The sequence below is a fragment of the Melanerpes formicivorus genome, unplaced genomic scaffold (genome assembly GCF_026170545.1).
Source record: "Melanerpes formicivorus ecotype bairdi unplaced genomic scaffold, bMelFor1.0.p_v2 SCAF_5, whole genome shotgun sequence".
NCBI classification, from domain to species: Eukaryota; Metazoa; Chordata; class Aves; order Piciformes; family Picidae; genus Melanerpes; species Melanerpes formicivorus.
Window position 1 is genome coordinate 17,896,060 of NW_027142357.1, and position 17,297 is coordinate 17,913,356.

A 17,297-nucleotide genomic window follows, 5' to 3' on the forward strand; every position below is an offset into this window, starting at 1 on the left:
CATGCAACTTCATCTTTGAGGGTCTTTGGGTCTCCACTCCTTAAAAACTTAAAATGATATCTTACTCAGCACAATAAAAACTCCTGAAATACAATTTCAATACATACATGTATTTCCATTCTAACAGTTCTCAGTTTTGGCTTGCAAATTGGCTAATCATTTCATTCGTCCTACTTAACTCAAATATATAATACATCTTAATTATTTGTTTACACATGAAATATTATTAGATATCATTAAGACACATGCATGAGATAAACCTTTCTTCCAAGGATTACTATGATTTAAGACATGATTAATAGACAATACCTCTGTACTTCATTTAACATTAAGAACAAATGTTTCAGTGTGATGGTTTATGTTCAGTCATATTTACCTGCATGTCTGTGAAGTTTGGGGCTGACTGAGTTCTCTGTAGTATTTCTAAATTTTGAAGAAGCTTACTGAGTTCCACAAGGTTTGCCTGACAATGAGCAAGATCTAACAGATACAAAACAAAAATACATTTAGGTGCTTCAAGTTCAAACTTTTCCTCTTTTTTCACCATGATGTTCATAATTGGCACTTTATTGCATTATAAAAATTAAACATCCAAATCCTTATTGTTAAGTCATCTAAGTAAAAGGTTTCTTTTTAGAGATGTTGAGAACTTATTTCTATGAGAATCAGCAACAAGTCTGATTGTATTTTTAACAATAATATACATTAAGATAATACGCACCATTAAGATAAATTTCCAAAGTCACATCCTACAACATGCAGAGAGGGAAGTTCCTACCACAGAGAGTTTCTCTGTGTTTATGTAAAGATGCAAATTAATAAGTTTACTCTTTCTTATTTTATAACAACAAGAAATTTTGCTGAAAGAACAAGGCATGAAAAGTTAAAGACTAACCTTCTGCACATCTGTCCATCTCTTCAGAGTCCTGCAGCCAGGCTGCTACTTTACTCTGACCAGTAGTGCAGGTGGCAGGAAGGCTGTTACTGCAAGGTATAGGAGACTGCCAGGATAAGCTATTTTGTTGCACCTAAGGCATAATAAAATGCTTACATTTACTCTTTCTGTGTTGCTCAGCCAGCTTAATCACCAGTCTACTTAAGAAAATAAAATATGCATTGTGATTTCAGTGACATATGTGGTTTGACTATATAGCTCCCCAGGATGGAGATTTTTCTAAAGAGCATGCAGGAGAACGAAACCAAGAACCACACAAGCAAACTCTCTTGGCTAACCACCAGTTAAGGAAAAGATGCTGTTTAAGACAAAGAACATTATCATACAGTGAAGAGAGAGATTTATCCCTGATGACAAAGGCAACTGTAAATTGTTCTGGGTATGGTGAACTCTGCAAAGTCTCTGCAGCAGCAGATTAATGAAGGCTGCAATAAGGCTAAATTAGACAGTCTTTCTGTGCACACACTCACAGCTTTTTGCTGGCCATTAGTTCCCACAGTGGAAACTCCTATTGCATTTCAAGCAGAGCCCACTGAAATTGCCCATGACCAAGCCCAGCAGGCATGACTTATCAACAAAAGAACACTACACACCTTTCCTTCCGACACATTAGCAGCTGGCGAAGACTCCGTAGTAGAGGCTGAAGGGAATATATGAAAGCTGGCATCTCTGGGAGATCTCACTATCTCATTCTGACGGTACAACCGGTGGTGGCGTAATTTTGAAACCCATGCATCAAATGAATCCTGGGACTTCACCTGGAAACAAAGTCACTATCAGTAAAGGATTCAAAATACACCTTTTCTGCACATCTTTTGTAGTTTATTTTATTTTTATCCACACTGGAAATAAAAGAAGTATCTGCATCAATTTTTACCTTCAGATGATAGATGTGTTCTTCTGTGTCAAGATCTATTCTACGAGCCTTCTTTTTTATGGACATAACTGATAAACCAACATCAATGCTCCCATGGACTTTGCCTTTCTGTATCTAAAATAAAAAAGCAGGGTAACAAATTGGTAGTATCATGCACTTCACTACATTTAACAGAAAAATATCTGGTGCTGAAATGGCTTCCCATTTTATGAACATTTTAATATAAAGCCATATTAAAAGAATAAAACCTGTAGTCAGACTAACCACTCACTTTACTTCTAGACAAATTAAAGTATCTCACAAGTACTCAATGCAGAGCCAACTCCAAAATTAAAGTGTGGTGGTTCACACCAGTACACAGCTACAGGTAAGTGAGCTGCAGAGAAAATTAGATAGTACTCAGCTCCCTGCTGCTACCACTTGATAGTTATTGGTATCAGATCTAACTAATCTAATGCTACTGCTTATATCTCAAGTACACTGTAATCACATCTGTGACTTAGCCAAAGATCTCAGAATAATCAGCTCTGACTGACACAAAAATTGAAAACAAAAAATTAATGGTGAGGCTAATCTCTCAAGAATCTTCATTAAATGAAATAATTTAAGTAACATAGTTTTTATTTTCATTGAAGTAAGAAAAGGTCATATTCCTGAGAACAGAACCAAACCAAAACCTTACATATTTTCCATATGCAGATCTCTCACTGGATCCATCAACAACTTTCATACGTACACTTTCATAACTTTCATATGCCTAGAGCAAGCTTGAGATTTAATCACCCTGGCAGGCTGAATTTCAATACAAAATTTTAAATGGTCTTCAATTTTACTTACATCAATTGGAGACTTTGAGTATTTCAGCATCCCATTATCCAGGACAAAAAACCTCTGGAAGAAAAATAAAATAAAAATAATTATTTCTTAACAAGCTGATGAAATTTAAATTATGTACAATAATTCAGCTTCAAAAGAAAAGGGTCACTCTCTAGCAACTCAGAAATGTTTGTGGGTTGGAAAGAGAGGATAAATACACTACTGAATAATTCTCTTGCTTGTGTTCCAGTTTTAATTTAACAAACCTCAATAGTGGTTTTTTGTTTTACCAATTCAATAAATTCTATAAGAAAGACACTAAGTTGAAAGGGTTATGTCTGTTTCTTTACTTCCTTCCTGTTTTACTTCCCACAGACAATGGTCACATTTCAAATTAACAACCTAGGTGTTTCCTAGTGAAAGATGTACATCCCAAAGAAAGACCGACATATGAGTGCTCTTGTGGTCTCTTTGATCTCCAGATGGAAACAAAAAATGCAGGCTGTGAGACACTGCTCTGCCATTCAAAGCTTTGTGCCTCATGGCAGATCCCTAAACACCCAGGTAAACATGAGATTGTAATTCATGTTGATTACACCTTTTCTAGCTGTAATCTAGCTATTACAGGTATTAGTACAAAGTGTCAATATTACAGCATTCACAGCAATGTACAGAGGTCATGAGAGAAGTTATGTTTCAGGTGTTAGCCATTGGTATGATGTGAACCACAGTATCTCCATTGACCTGGCTAACCTGACAGTTTCTCTCTGCCATTGAAACTTTTATTATGCTGAGTGGCTCTTGTAGCAGAGAATGGAATCTCCTATATACATCATATTTCTCCTGCAACTGAAGTTGCCCTGGCTTGTGTGTACCAGACCAGTTGAGCTGCATTGCTGACATGTTAGCATAGACTTTGGCACATAGCATAAAGCTACAGCCAAGCAGGAAAAATAGACTTTAAATGAGATTCACTGGCTGGTCTTCACCAGACCTAACTAATAGAAACTAACTGCTAATTAACAGAAACTAATTCATATGTTTAGAGTTTAACCTAAAGTGCTAGCCTATGTTAAAAATATAAACCACAGCAAAATATTATCCCACACTCTTTAAGCCATTTGGCATGGAATAGAAGGCCAGTGTTTTCATAATGTGAACCTGTCAAGTCAACACTGTGAGCGCGGTTGGCATATAGTAGAAAAATACCTCCCTGAAGATGGTTCTGGAAAAAAATGTCAGTCACTGAACAGATGGCACCAAAATCTCACACAGGGTGAGAAAGCAGTGCTTTCCTGGAGTCATAAATTCTTAAATAAGATGTCAAAACAACAGGAGGGAGTTTGGTTTTCTTTGGTCATTTTACCTCGGCATGGTCATTAATGGACTTCACAAGAACATCATACTCATTTCACATTGCTCTGCCTCTCCACACACAGAAGAAAACATCCCAAAACATACTGCACTTAGGAAAGTTATTAGCTACTCTCCTGCAATGAAGTCCTGTGAACTTAAATGCAAACTCAATGTAATCTTATAGTATATGGCTACATTTTATTATAAATATCGGAGAGGGCAAAAGACATACTGGTTAAACCTCTCAAACCACAAGGCATTATTTACAGATTACTGCATTATTTACAGATTCCACATGGATTTTGAATATATTAGGCAGGAGGCACTGCAACTCGGAAGCCATGAGCTGTGTGTGCAAACTAATTCTTTACACAGTTTGAAGGAAAAGTTATACACCAAAATCCCGGGCATTTATTTGACACCCTACTATAAAAATCCCAATTCAAAAAACAAGGTAATAATATTTTGGCTGTTTCATGAGGAATTTACCTTGTGCCAACCCTTTAGAGGCCATTTTCTCTTTTTCAGCATGAAACCTTCATGCTTGTCTGGCTTGTGGACATTGGTCTGGCCAATTTTCAGACCCTCTATGATTTCCCAGCTGTCAGGTTCCTGGTGAAAAAGTATGATGATACATTGATTAATCAACTGTGCACACACATGATGAAAATTGCCCAAATTCTACAGTGCAAGACAAAAGGAAAAGAAAGGAAGTTTGGGGAGTGGTGGGTAGGAATCAGGGAAGGCTTTAAATCTGCCAGACTGTGTGGTTACTGTACTACATCCAGCTGTATCTCATTCTAAATCACCAAATATGAAGACTTTTGGAAGTCTCACCTTTCCCAGGTAATTAAAAGGAAGTTGAAGCTCTTAAAACAGTCTAAAACTGTAACTAAACAATAATCTGACAAGGTGTATGGACATGTTGATGATAACAAGGACTGCATCCCAAAGAAATAAATACATCCAAACACATGAAAACAAGACCAAATTGTGGCAGAGCTAAGTCTAAGTAAGGCAGGGTCAGACTTACTACTGGAGGCAACAGTGTGAAAGTGCAAGTGGCTCTGACCACCTGTTAAGTCTATCTACAAATTAGCACTTGCATGCTAAGAACTAAAAAGACCAAAGAGATTTTGCAAGTGGAGTACGAGCAGAATTGCCACATAATAAAAAAAGTATCTTTTACTCATAGCATCCCTTCTCAAAAAAAAAAAACAAACAAAAAGATGAGATTGTGAGATGAAATGAGGAAGAAACCATACTCTTAAATATGTGGGCATATATTAACAGTGCCCTTTGTGGTAATCCTTGATCATAAAAAACCTGTAAATTTTCTGGGCTTTAAAAAACAACCTGCATTGATTCCAGACAGTCTTATTTTTCCTAAATAATATTTTTTTACAAATAATTTAAAAAATAGAATAGAATAGAATAGAATAGAATAGAATAGAATAGAATAGAATAGAATAGAATAGAATAGAATAGAATAGAATAGAATAGATTCATAGTATCAGTCAGGGTTGGAAGGGACCACAAGGATCATCTAGTTCCAAGCCCCCTGACATGGGCAGAGACACCCCATACTAGATCAGGTTGGCCAAAGCCTCATCCAGCCTGGTATTAAGCACCCCCAGGGACGGTGCCCCAACCACCTCCCTGGACAACCCATTCCAGGGCTTCACCACACTCATGGTGAAGAACTTCCTCCTCACATCCAGCCTGAATCTCCCCACCTCCAGCTTCATTCCATTCCCCCTAGTCCTATCGCTACCTGAGATCCTGAGAAGTCCCTCCCCAGCCTTCTTGTAGGCCCCCTTCAGATACTGGAAGGCCACAATTAGGCCACCTCAGAGCTTTCTCTTCTCCATACTGAACAGCCCCAACTCCTTCAGTCTGTCCTCATAGAAGAGGTGCTCCAACCCTCTAATCATCCTTGTGGCTCTTCTCTGGACACACTCCAGCACGTCCATATCCCTCTTGTAATAGGGGCTCTAGAACTGGACGCAGTATTCCAGGTGGGGTCTCACCAGAGCTGAATAGAGGGGGAGAATCACCTCCCTTGACCTGCTGGACACACTTCTCCTAATGCAGCCCAGGATCTGATTTGCTTTCCAGGCTGCAAGTGCACACTGAGAGCTCATGTTGAGCTTCTCATCCACCAGCACCCTCAAGTCTCTCTCCTCAGGGCTGCTTTCCAGCCAGTCACTGCCCAGCCTGTATTTGTGCCTGGGATTGCCTCGACCCAGATGCAGGACCCTGCACTTGGTCTTGTTGAACCTTGTGAGGTTGGCTTGTGCCCACCTCTTCAGCCTATCAAGGTCCCTCTGGATGGCCTCCCTTCCCTCCAGCATGTCTGCTGCACCACACAGCTTGGTGTCTTCAGCAAACTTGCTGAGGGTGCACTCAGTGCCACTGTCCACGTCACCCACAAAGATGTTGAATAAGACAGGTCCCAGGACTGATCCCTGAGGGACTCCGCTTGTCACTGGCCTCCACTGGGACATGGAGCCATTGACAGCCACTCTTTGGGTGCGGCCATCAAGACAGTTCTTTATCCATCTAGTGGTCCACCCATCAAACCCATGTGTCACCAGTTTGGAGACCAGGCTGTGATACGGGACAGTGTCCAAGGCTTTGCTCAGGTCCAGGTAAATGGCAATAGAAGAATAGAATAGAATAGAATAGAATAGAATAGAATAGAATAGAATAGAATAGAATAGAATAGAATAGAATAGAATAGAATAGAATAGAATAGAATAGAATAGAACAGACGAGGTTGGGAGAGACCTTCAAGATCATCATGTCCATCCCATCGTCTAACACCATCTAATGAACTAAACCATGCAACCAATCACCCCATCAAGTCTCCTCCTAAACACCTCCAATGATGGTGACTCCACCACCTCCCTGGGCAGCCGATAAAAAAAAAAGAGAGAGAGAGATAGAAACAAATAGAAGAGGTGCTTTTGTTGCTGGTTTTCAATGTAGCCAACTCTTGTCTTCAAAGGCATTTGATCATATTTTCACAAGCTAATTTGGCCGTTAGAAATCTGTTAATCAAAGTGGTTTTTAATTATTATTATTTTCCTGCATTAATTCTTATTCTATTAAAGAGATATTTATAGGAAAACTAAATAATTTTCTCTCTAGAGAAAAGAATAGGAATTGGATCATTTCAGATACAACCATCTATATACCTTTCAGGGAGCCCATTAAAGCATATTCTTTGAAAATATTGAGTCTTATGCATGACAATTTGAACAACTCAAGCCAGACTTATACCATAATTAACAGCTAAAGAACAATATTTTTAAAGAGAAAAACCAGTCATGCCTTTATTTCTGTTCTCTTCCTACTACTCCAATAGATAAAATTGTGTACCAACTAAAAAAATCTCCTATTGCTTGCTCAGTTAGACTGTTTTACTGACTGTACCCTACAAAGTTGCAAATTTGCATTTTCTCAGCTGATTTGTCACAACTCCCAGCAATGCTGTGAAAAGTTACCAAGAAAGGAAGGTGGTCATACAGCATCAAAAATTTAAAAGGGGAAAAAAAATTGCCTTCTCCATTTCCCACAAAGCTGGTCAAGGCCAAGCACTGTCATTCATAACACCTCCAAGTGAGTTACAGCCTTGATAACATTAATATTACTATTATGAAAATATGATTGCAAAAGTAACAGCAAATTTTAGATCCACAATTTTCAATATTCCCAAATATTTTTAATAGAAATGTTTACTCAGTTTAGTTTTCCCTGCATTAACCATAAACTGGAACTGACCCAGTGCCTGTGAAGACCATGCTTGGAAACTGTCTTTTCACTTCTCTGAATATTGCTTGGGCATTCTATTTCCTCCACTGTAAAGGGAGGAACATATGCATTACTTTTTCACTAAAAAGAAGTACAGGTACTTGAGGGAAGAAAATTAAACTATGAGTACCCTGGGGTGAGCAGAAAATCTCTCTCCACAACTCTGCCAAGAGATTCTTCACCATATTGATTTCTCTTTTAGATGATCAGCTGCAGGCACAAGTCTTTTATCTACTAGATAACATCAGTATCGATTACTTCTCAACAAAGAATCACACAATCTCATATAGCTATTCATTTAAACAAACAGCCTGATACAGAGGACAAAATGAGCAATTATTCAGTGCAATGCAGATACCTGTCTTCTGCTGTACCAGTTTCTAGCCCCATACTCTCTGAGGTTCCTGGGGGCCATCCATAAGCAGAAAAACCTCCAGACCACCACCAGATTTTAAATCCTTAATTTTGTTTAATATAACACTTACTAAAGATTGGCCACTCTGACACCTCAGCTGGGAAATGGGAAGCTCAAGAGCATGTTCAAAAATATACTCAATGGTAGAACTATACAAAACAATATCCCAAGGCCATTTGTCAAACTATTTTGTAACAAGAGGGAAACTCATCACCCAGATTACAGCCCATGCTTTTGCTTACCTTGCATAGAGATATAGGGTCACTTTCAAGGAATTGCTTGCTTAATGAAGGGTCTGTGCTTCCTGAAGAAGCCTTCCGCTCCAAAATATGAACACTCTTAAAAAAAAAAAAAAAAAGGAGGGGGCAATTAAAGGTAATTTATCATTAAATCTTATTTTTTAAAATGCATATTAAGTAATGAATGACCAAGCATTATACTCCTTATATCAATATCAGCATCATGGCTCAAAACACACCAAGTACTACTCACACATAATAACAGTGCACAAATAGTTTGCCCTCTGAGGCGAGACAGATCTCTCTCCTTCCTTCCTTTGTTTTTTATTTTTGGTATTTAAATTAATTACTCTGTTCAGCCTAGAAATTACTGGCAACTGAAAAAAAAAGCCAGGAAAGACAAGTAATGCAGTTCTTACCTACAGAGATGTGGAGTGCTTCTAGCCAGACCTATTATGTTTTCTGCCAAGATACAAGACACTGAGCATACTTACTGTGCACATGGCCCTGTCCCACCATTGCACATAAGATATTACCACTTCTAACATATTCATTATCACACTGTAGCATTTTTGTTATTAGCTTCTCAACTGAGGTGAAGTAACTCATTACAGGAGTGCTTTTAATAGATTACAGTTTTTCACAAGTTACTGGGCCTCATCTGATGAGGTGAACATTTATGGAACACAATGATCTTAAACCACCACAGCTGTTTTTACATCGGACAATACTATAAAATTGTGTGTCTTTCAAGCATGGTACAAAAATGAAATACATAATGCCACAACTAGTCTTGAAAAACCTGCTGCTCTTAAAAGATATCTAAAATGCATTTCCATTTACCAGAAGCATCTCACCCATATTTTGTAAAAGACAAAGTTGTTTGTTTTTCCCTACAGGAGAAAATAATCATGTTCTGCTTGCCTAGATTTGCACTTTGTTCTCTCAAGAAATTTTGCTAAATATTACTGTTTGGTAAGAATTCTACCACATGTCAGTAGTATCCCTTTGGCATGTAATCAAACTATTTCACTTCCAGGACATGTAACACAATGGCAAACTTGCAATTACCCTTCAAGAAGGGTAAGTTTTTTCTCAGCTGAAACGAACAATTAAATTTTGTTCACAGTTAAGATTTTTTACGTTAACTGAAGAGTTCACAAGGTTACAAGTGACAGGAGAAACAATGATGGAATATAAAACCACATATGAGCAGTAAATATTATTGTTTATACAGATAACTAAGTGCATAAAGACTGTAACCAAACTAAATGAAAATAAGCACTGTTATTCATAGAAATGCATGTAGAACAAAGACCACATCTTGCTGCAGAGCAATACAGATCTTCATTGTTCTCTTTCAATGTGCATCTGTGAATTAGAATAGGAAAATATAGGGATTGTCTTTGTTGTCAGTGGAGATTAATAACCATCCATGTCATTATGCAACAATAATTGGCATTTACTTGCAGTTTCTTTTGAATTAATTTTGCAGTAATGCAAGTGGAAAAGCGTCACTGTTTCGTTACTGCCACTTTCCCCTGGGCCAGCCAGTGAAAACTTTGTCATCTATGCTTTGAAATCTTCCCCTTTATCAAAGAAAAGCCAATCTTATTGCTTAGCCCAATGTCTGTTCTTAGCCAAATGAGAAAAATGTATTTATTTAGCACACATTCCTACATTACACATCAAATAATTAAATATGCTTGTTTGAGCTGAGCACAATTTACCAATAATAAACTATGACAAGGTTTTCTCATTGAATAGATTAAATGCTATTTATGCAGAGTAGTACATTTAATATATGATATAAAATATAAAAGAAAACCTAAATCTGTTTCTCCAAGGAAGATGAAAAATGTCACCTGACTAGCATAATCAGGACAATTCCCAGCTTTTTTGCCAGTTTTCTTTGGCAGGCAGGAATCCCTCCATCTTGAGATGGAGCAATGCCCAACACAGATGTTCTGAAGGTCTCATATGAAGCAGCTGGTGCAGTTCATTGTTACATAACTGCCATTTCATTTTGTACAATATTTAGAGTTGAGTAACCCAACAGCCCCTGGCTAGCCACATTTCCAGTGAAATATATAATCACATGATTTTAAGGCAAGGGGGGTGGGGGGGGTGGGCCTTTTTTCTTTTTTTAAAATCAGCCCTCAGTCATTACAGTTCCACTTCAACTGAGAAATACATTATTAGCTAACAGCACTTTAATGAATACTGACTTACTAAACTCTTTATTTGAAAATAGGAACATTTTATAAATAAAATTGCCTGCTTTACATTCTCTATTTCAAGAAATGTAGTCTCGTCTGTAAATATCTGCTATTTCATTTCTGTCATGACCAGCATCAAAATATCTTCCGTAAATTTGTTTCTCAAGAGTTAGGGCTTCACCAGCCACTACATGAGTGACAGATGATCTCTATTAATTCCTCACACTTCTAAAAGGTCGAAAGAAAGGGAATAAAAGAGAGAAATAACATACAAGTATGTACAAAACCAATATTGAACCCAAATGACCTGATGGCAATTAATCACCATCACAACTGTTGCTGTGACAGAAGTCACAGACTGCACTCAGCAGCAGAGAGAAACCAGATTCAGCACCTGGACTCCAGAACTGAATTCAGGAACTTACCAATGGGGATCAAAGGCAGAACAGACAGAGCCCTCCTCAGACACCAGCCACTGAAAATTACAGCTTGACACTTGTGATCAGTATCAGTATCACATCGAGTCCAACCTGTCACCACAGACCCCCTGACTAGACCATGGCACCAAGTGCCACGTCCAATCTCCTCTTGAACGCCTCCAGGGATGGTGACTCCATCACCTCCCCGGGCAGCCCATTCCAATGACAAATGACTCTCTTGGTGAAGAACTTTCTCCTCACCTCGAGCCTAAACTTCCCCTGGTGCAGCTTGTTCTGGTGCTGGTTGCCTGGGAGAAGAGACCCTTCCTGGCTACAACCACCCTTCAGGTAGTTGTAGGGGACAATGAGGTCACCCCTGAGCATCCTCTTTTCCAGGCTAAGCAATCCCAGCTCCCTCAGCCTCTCCTCATAGGGCTTGTGCTCAAGGCCTCTCACCAGCCTTGTTGCCCTTCTCTGGACACGTTCAAGTGTCTCGATGTCCTTCTTAAAGTGAGGGGCCCAGAACTGGACACAGTACTCAAGGTGCAGTCTAACCAATGCAGAGTACAGGGGCGCAATGACTTCCCTGCTCCTGCTGGCCACACTATTCCTAATGCAGGACAGATCCCTCAGCTTTATACCAAATATGACATATCTGGCATGGAATGTCCTGCTGGTCAGTTTAGGGCCACCTGGCCTGTCCACTCCTCCCCACTGGTGTGGCCTTTTACTCTGCCCCCCAACACAGCACACAAGATTTAGCTGTGACCTTGGCCTGCATACCAACCCGTGTACATTTTGCATTATCACTACTAGAAGCAAACACTGTGAAAACTTGCCATTAATATCAAAAAGTGCAGTTACTTAAAAGAAACTGAGCTCAAAAGCAAAACCATTGAACAGAGTTTGTTCTATTCTAACTCAAATGAGACACTGTGACATGACTCTAGCATAATATTAAGAAGTGTTTCTTGGTGTGAAATGTTTTCTTTTAATGAACATTTTATTTATGAAAAATTGCAGCTAGAAGTTGCACAATTATTTGGCATTTTGAAATGCAGATATTTTTATAATGCAGAAGTTCCATTATTTAGCACATCACAGAAATAAAAGCAATTTAGATCCTGTAGTTATTATCAAGCTTTTTTTTTTTTTTTAACAAGAATAATAGAGCTGGTAAAGGAAGCAGATCAAAAAAGCTGATGAGAGGAAAAAGAAGAAACAGGCAGATCAATACAGCTTCTGAGTTTTCTTTATATGAGTAGAAAAATAAATATTCCATTAACCTAGGCATATCAATCAGGCTGGCACTCCCACTCCTCCTGTCCCAAGAATATAGGCAAAGAAAATCAAGTTCTGCATTGCTTTGTTCCAAACTTCCCTATCACTTCAGGATTACCCATATGCTGTAGCTGGCTTGTACCAGCACCATCAAATCCCATGTGCCTTTGGAAATTAATTCAACAAGATTACAAATTTACCTGAAATTGCTCTGTAATCTCATTGCTAAATCTTACACCAGCTAAAATCTTTCTTTCACCTTTGAGATTGTTATTCACAACATGCATTATATATTTGACCACACCCTTGCCTCAATGCACTCCTAATGAGCATAACATGTAGCTAACAATGAAGAAGAAATGGTGGGTTAGTCTGTTTGCTTGCAGCATTCAGCAGTGCTCTGGGTTCAGCTAGGACAGGGTTAATTTTCTTCACAAGAAGCTGGGAGGGGACACACCCGGGATAATCTGCTGAGCCAGCCAGTGAGCTATGCAATACCATTATTGTCATGCCCAGTATATAGAAGTGGGGGCAGCTGGCCTGAGTAATGGTGGTGGTTTGCTAGGAGCAGGTTTTGGTGGGAGGCAAAGTGTAGGCTGCATTGAGTGTGTTGCATTTTATATTATTTGGTTTATATATTAGTTTTTAACTATTGTTGTTACGCCAGTTGTCTATTCCTTCTTTGTATTGTTCTATTAAACTCTTCTTATGTCAACCCACAATGTATTGCATTTTGCTCCCAGTTCTTCCTACTCATCCTACTGAGAATAATGAGGTGGGGGCAGTTGTGTGAGTGGCCACACAGGGCTCTGCTGGGTCTTGGGCCTGAAACCACAAGCAATTTTCAACACCCATAACCAGACATACAGTCTTCTACAACTGCAATTAAAAAGCAGAGCTTTTTTTGCAGGGTTGCATTTGGAGTTTTGCAATCCAAAGCACCAATTAGCACACTTTTTATTATTTTTGCAGCCTAGCTACCTGCACAGATCTGTGTTCCTGTGTGAATACTATTTAGCATGAAGTGTAAGGCTTAATCATTTTCTCTCTACTGTAAGCATTGCATTCCCCAGTTATCTGAAACACGGCAGTAGTAATAAGACACACACAGATTTGACTGCAGACATGCCAGGTTTTATTACCTTTTAAATGGGGCTATGATACTTGCAGAGTTAATCTGCACTATTATTTGCAAATTAAATAACCTTGGTATTTGCTTTTATCTTTGTCTGTTTATCAGTGAGCTCTGGCTTTCCTCCTGTTGATTTTGGAATGAAGACAGAGTCTTGAATATCACTGTGAAAGATGGGTGAGTATAAATCAAAACAACCATGTACCCATCAGTGTATTTCTCCTTTCTTATAGTATTTGTTTTTTTCTTTTTAGTTTGTATAAAGCAACTGTGGTCCTATCCTCAACCTTGGTCTGTCCTATTGACACTGAGCTGTACCTGTTTTCAACAATCTGGGCTATCAGCCAACAAAGGAACTTAACAATACTTTATGAATAGCACATGCAGTTAATAATTTGTTTTTTCTTTTGTAGCACATGCTCATCTTGTACAGAAATATGCTTAAGAGGTCTTTAACTTTTTACTGAAAGGCAAGTGTATCTAAGCAGCAGTTTTATAGCATATTAATAACATCCAGGTGTGCATGTCTGTCTTTCCTTCCTGGGATGTACAAAATATTACAGAAATGTCAAAGATTTCTTAGCTCAGGAGCTCTCTCTATCAGCCCCTCTGGAACTCTAGGTTTGTATTGTACATAGCACTTCACATCAGTGTTTTCACGCTCTGAAAGCAAAGAAGCCTTTGCTTTGCAAGGTGGTACTTTTTGACAACTCTGAAGAGAAGCACTTGCTCCTCTGAAGAGCTTCTTGGAGGGAAGTATTAGCACAACTAGATAAGGCAGAAAGGACCTAGCATTGTAACAGCACTCTTCCTTCCAAATTTGGAATGACTCCCAAGTCACAGCCTGAGTCTTTAGTGACACTCTTCTCCTTTGACACTTTAGATATTGATGCTTATTTAAAACAGGGCAAACAGATAAACTGACAATACCTAACAAGGAGAATTCAAGCATTTGCTAACGTGTCAAAGCTTTTTTATCATCGCTGACACTTAAAAGGACTGGTATTTCACTACATAGTCTGAAGCTAGCAATTAATTTTGAAAGTGCTGATATAGTTTAAAAAAAAAAAGGATGGAAAGTAAAATTGATACATTTTTTTTTTTTAACTAATGAAAGTGTTACAGACATGTTGAATGGCCTTCAGAAAACACATGCAGTTTTCACTTCAATAAATGGTTGCAAAGGACTCTAATACCAATCGTAGGCAAAAAAAGGCTGGGCAATCACCTAAAAAAGCAGGTAGTACTGATCTCTGTGTATAATAGACAGTACCCTGCAAACCTAGCCTACCAATGGAAAAGCACAAGTGGCTGTAATCCCATAACTGTTGCACTACCACTGCTCCTGCCACAACTCTTTCCATTGCCACTCCTCTGCTACTACCCATTGAGCTACCAGAAAAGGTGTAGCAGCAACAGGAGCCAAAGTAATAGCAACAGCCCATCTCTCATTTTAAGCCTCAGAATTTTGCATTAAGTAGATTCAGTCTTGGACTCAACGATCCTAAAGGTCTTTTCCAACCTTCTACGAATAGTAGATCACTTTTCCTGTGGGACAGATAAAAAGTAGATCTGCTTTTGCTCAGACTAACCATATAAAAGAGCTCCTTAACTATCAACCAGTTAGAATAAAAGATTGTTTGTGACTTTTTCCTCCTTTTACACAACAACCAGCTCTCCCAGATACTCTTGATCACAAAAACACACCTCTACTCTTGATTTTCTTCTCTCTGCTCTGCCTTTACCTTTCCAGCCAGTTTTTGTTCTCCCTATAAACCAGTCCTACAACCTCATGAAGCCTTTGGCCTACCCAGTTCTCTCTCCTCCACTCATTTCTTTCACATATTAATTCCTTGATCCAGAATGCCACTCACTAAATCGAGTTTTAGAAAGGTAATCACACAAGGCTAAATGCAATAGAACTAAAAGTTCTTCTCCTTTTGTTTTTGCCATGTGGTAAAAGAACCAAGGAATTGTTGAAACAGCAATCTGACAAAGAGAAACAGAGAAAGAGATAACAGCTGATCATCCCTCCACCCTAAAAAGATAAAAATAAAAACCTATACATTAGAAGAGAAATCCCCACATTTAAAATAGCAGACATTGCTAAATACACTTCATATAATGTATTAACTACCCTTTACATGGTGGCCAGAAAAGGCAGAATCTCTCCTTTGTTCACAGTTTCATTATTATTACTCTCTTTCCATATGACTCGCTCTGTTTAATGGCCTAGGGTCAGGCCTCAATCTACCCAATTGCATATTGTTAACCTTATAATGTATTTACTTCTTTCTGTATTCTCAGCACAATTGCAGTCAGCAGTGTGACCTGCATACTTAATAATAAAACATGGAATATTTATAAAGAACTTGCATACATCAAATTGAACACACAACATATGATTTTATCATATTCAGCTGTACTTTCTAAAAACAGTGTTATCTTTCCTGCTTTTTGTTGTGCAAGACCATGACTAGTGTTCTCCGAGTTTCACAAGGGACGAAAAAAGAGAATCTCCATTTCCAGCTTGGCCCACAAAAAAACACTGGCAGAATCACTTTCATGTAAAGACTCTTAGTTTTCTTAGGGAGACCCCTGACAGTGGTCATGACAGGGATTCCACACCCTGCAATAGCTCCACAGAAATAAAAACTGCTACTGCTCCATTCGAAACGATTCCTTATCAAGGACACCACAACTGTCCTGCCTTGCCACCCTGCTCAGATCACAGGTTAAGTAACACAGGTTGGTCTTGTGCCTTTTTCTATCTAATAGTCCAAGTGAACCATGATTTTTATGAAAATTACTTACGCTATAAGTTCCTATGATGCCAAAAATCTGGACCTCGGTTTTGGTTATTGCTGGCTTCAGTATAGTGTTCAATTATCAATTACTTGACCATGGAGCCTGCAGATTGGCAATGTCAAAACTTTTGCTGACTGCTAATTCTCATAGGTGACGTATATTGCACAAATATGAAAGCTGCATTAAAATGCCAGCATTATATACACCATAACATTTTCCACTCTCCCTGAAATGATTTATCACAGTCATGTTCATACTCATTCAGCCTCCTGCACCATAATTTATTAGGAAACTGTTCCCTGATGGTTGGTATGACTTTGACAAACATCATATGATGAGAAGATTTCAGTCATTAGCCATCATGTGTTATCCTCACATACAACAATGAAACCTACATTGACACTCCATCTAGTCACATCACTTTCCATATCCATATATATTGCCCCTTCAAGAATGGTGCTTTTCTCCAAACTGCTGTGAAGAATCCACAAAGGCATCCAGGGAGAATTTTCAGGTTTTTTCAAAGTAAAACCCAACAGCCCCTATCCAAAATCCACAACCCACTAACTATCAGCATATTTGTGGGAATGCTTATGAAAACCAAAACATATACAAATAATGCCACAAGGAAAGAAAGTAGATGGTGCAACAAAACTGGTTGTTTTATGGTGTCTCTGCACAAAGGAATCGTTCATATGTTTATTTCCCTGGATGCAGTACCATTACACCCCAAGCAGTGTTGCATGCTGTAGCTTAGTTTTACTGCAGAAAAAATTGTCAGTCCATTCATTCTCTTCGATATTTCTCTGCCTTTAACATTGAAAGCACTAAAAAAGGGAAAAAAAAAAAAAGGAAAAAAAAAGAAAAAAAAGGGGAAACAAAAAGGGAAAAAAAAAAGGAAAAAAAGGGGAAAAGAAGGGGGAAAAAAAAAAAAAGGAAAAAAAAAAAAAAAAAAAGGGAAAAA

The 17,297-nt window shown here is 38.5% G+C and overlaps 1 protein-coding gene across 6 annotated transcripts in view; it reads right to left on the bottom strand.

Moving 5' to 3' along the window:
• Window positions 1-17,297, bottom strand: part of OSBPL6 (oxysterol binding protein like 6) — a 98,671-nt gene that overhangs the window by 36,433 nt on the left and 44,941 nt on the right. For all 6 annotated transcript variants that reach the window (XR_010987359.1, XM_068138504.1, XM_068138503.1 and 3 more), the window contains 7 exons: window positions 8,478-8,573; window positions 4,494-4,616; window positions 2,670-2,723; window positions 1,833-1,946; window positions 1,549-1,713; window positions 896-1,028; window positions 377-480 (listed from right to left, as the gene is read on the bottom strand). Coding sequence is in view for 5 of the 6 variants with exons in the window: in XM_068138504.1 (XP_067994605.1) it covers window positions 377-480; window positions 896-1,028; window positions 1,549-1,713; window positions 1,833-1,946; window positions 2,670-2,723; window positions 4,494-4,616; window positions 8,478-8,573 (789 nt within the window). In the remaining variant the exon portion in view is untranslated. The remainder of the gene's footprint in view (window positions 1-376; window positions 481-895; window positions 1,029-1,548; window positions 1,714-1,832; window positions 1,947-2,669; window positions 2,724-4,493; window positions 4,617-8,477; window positions 8,574-17,297) is intronic.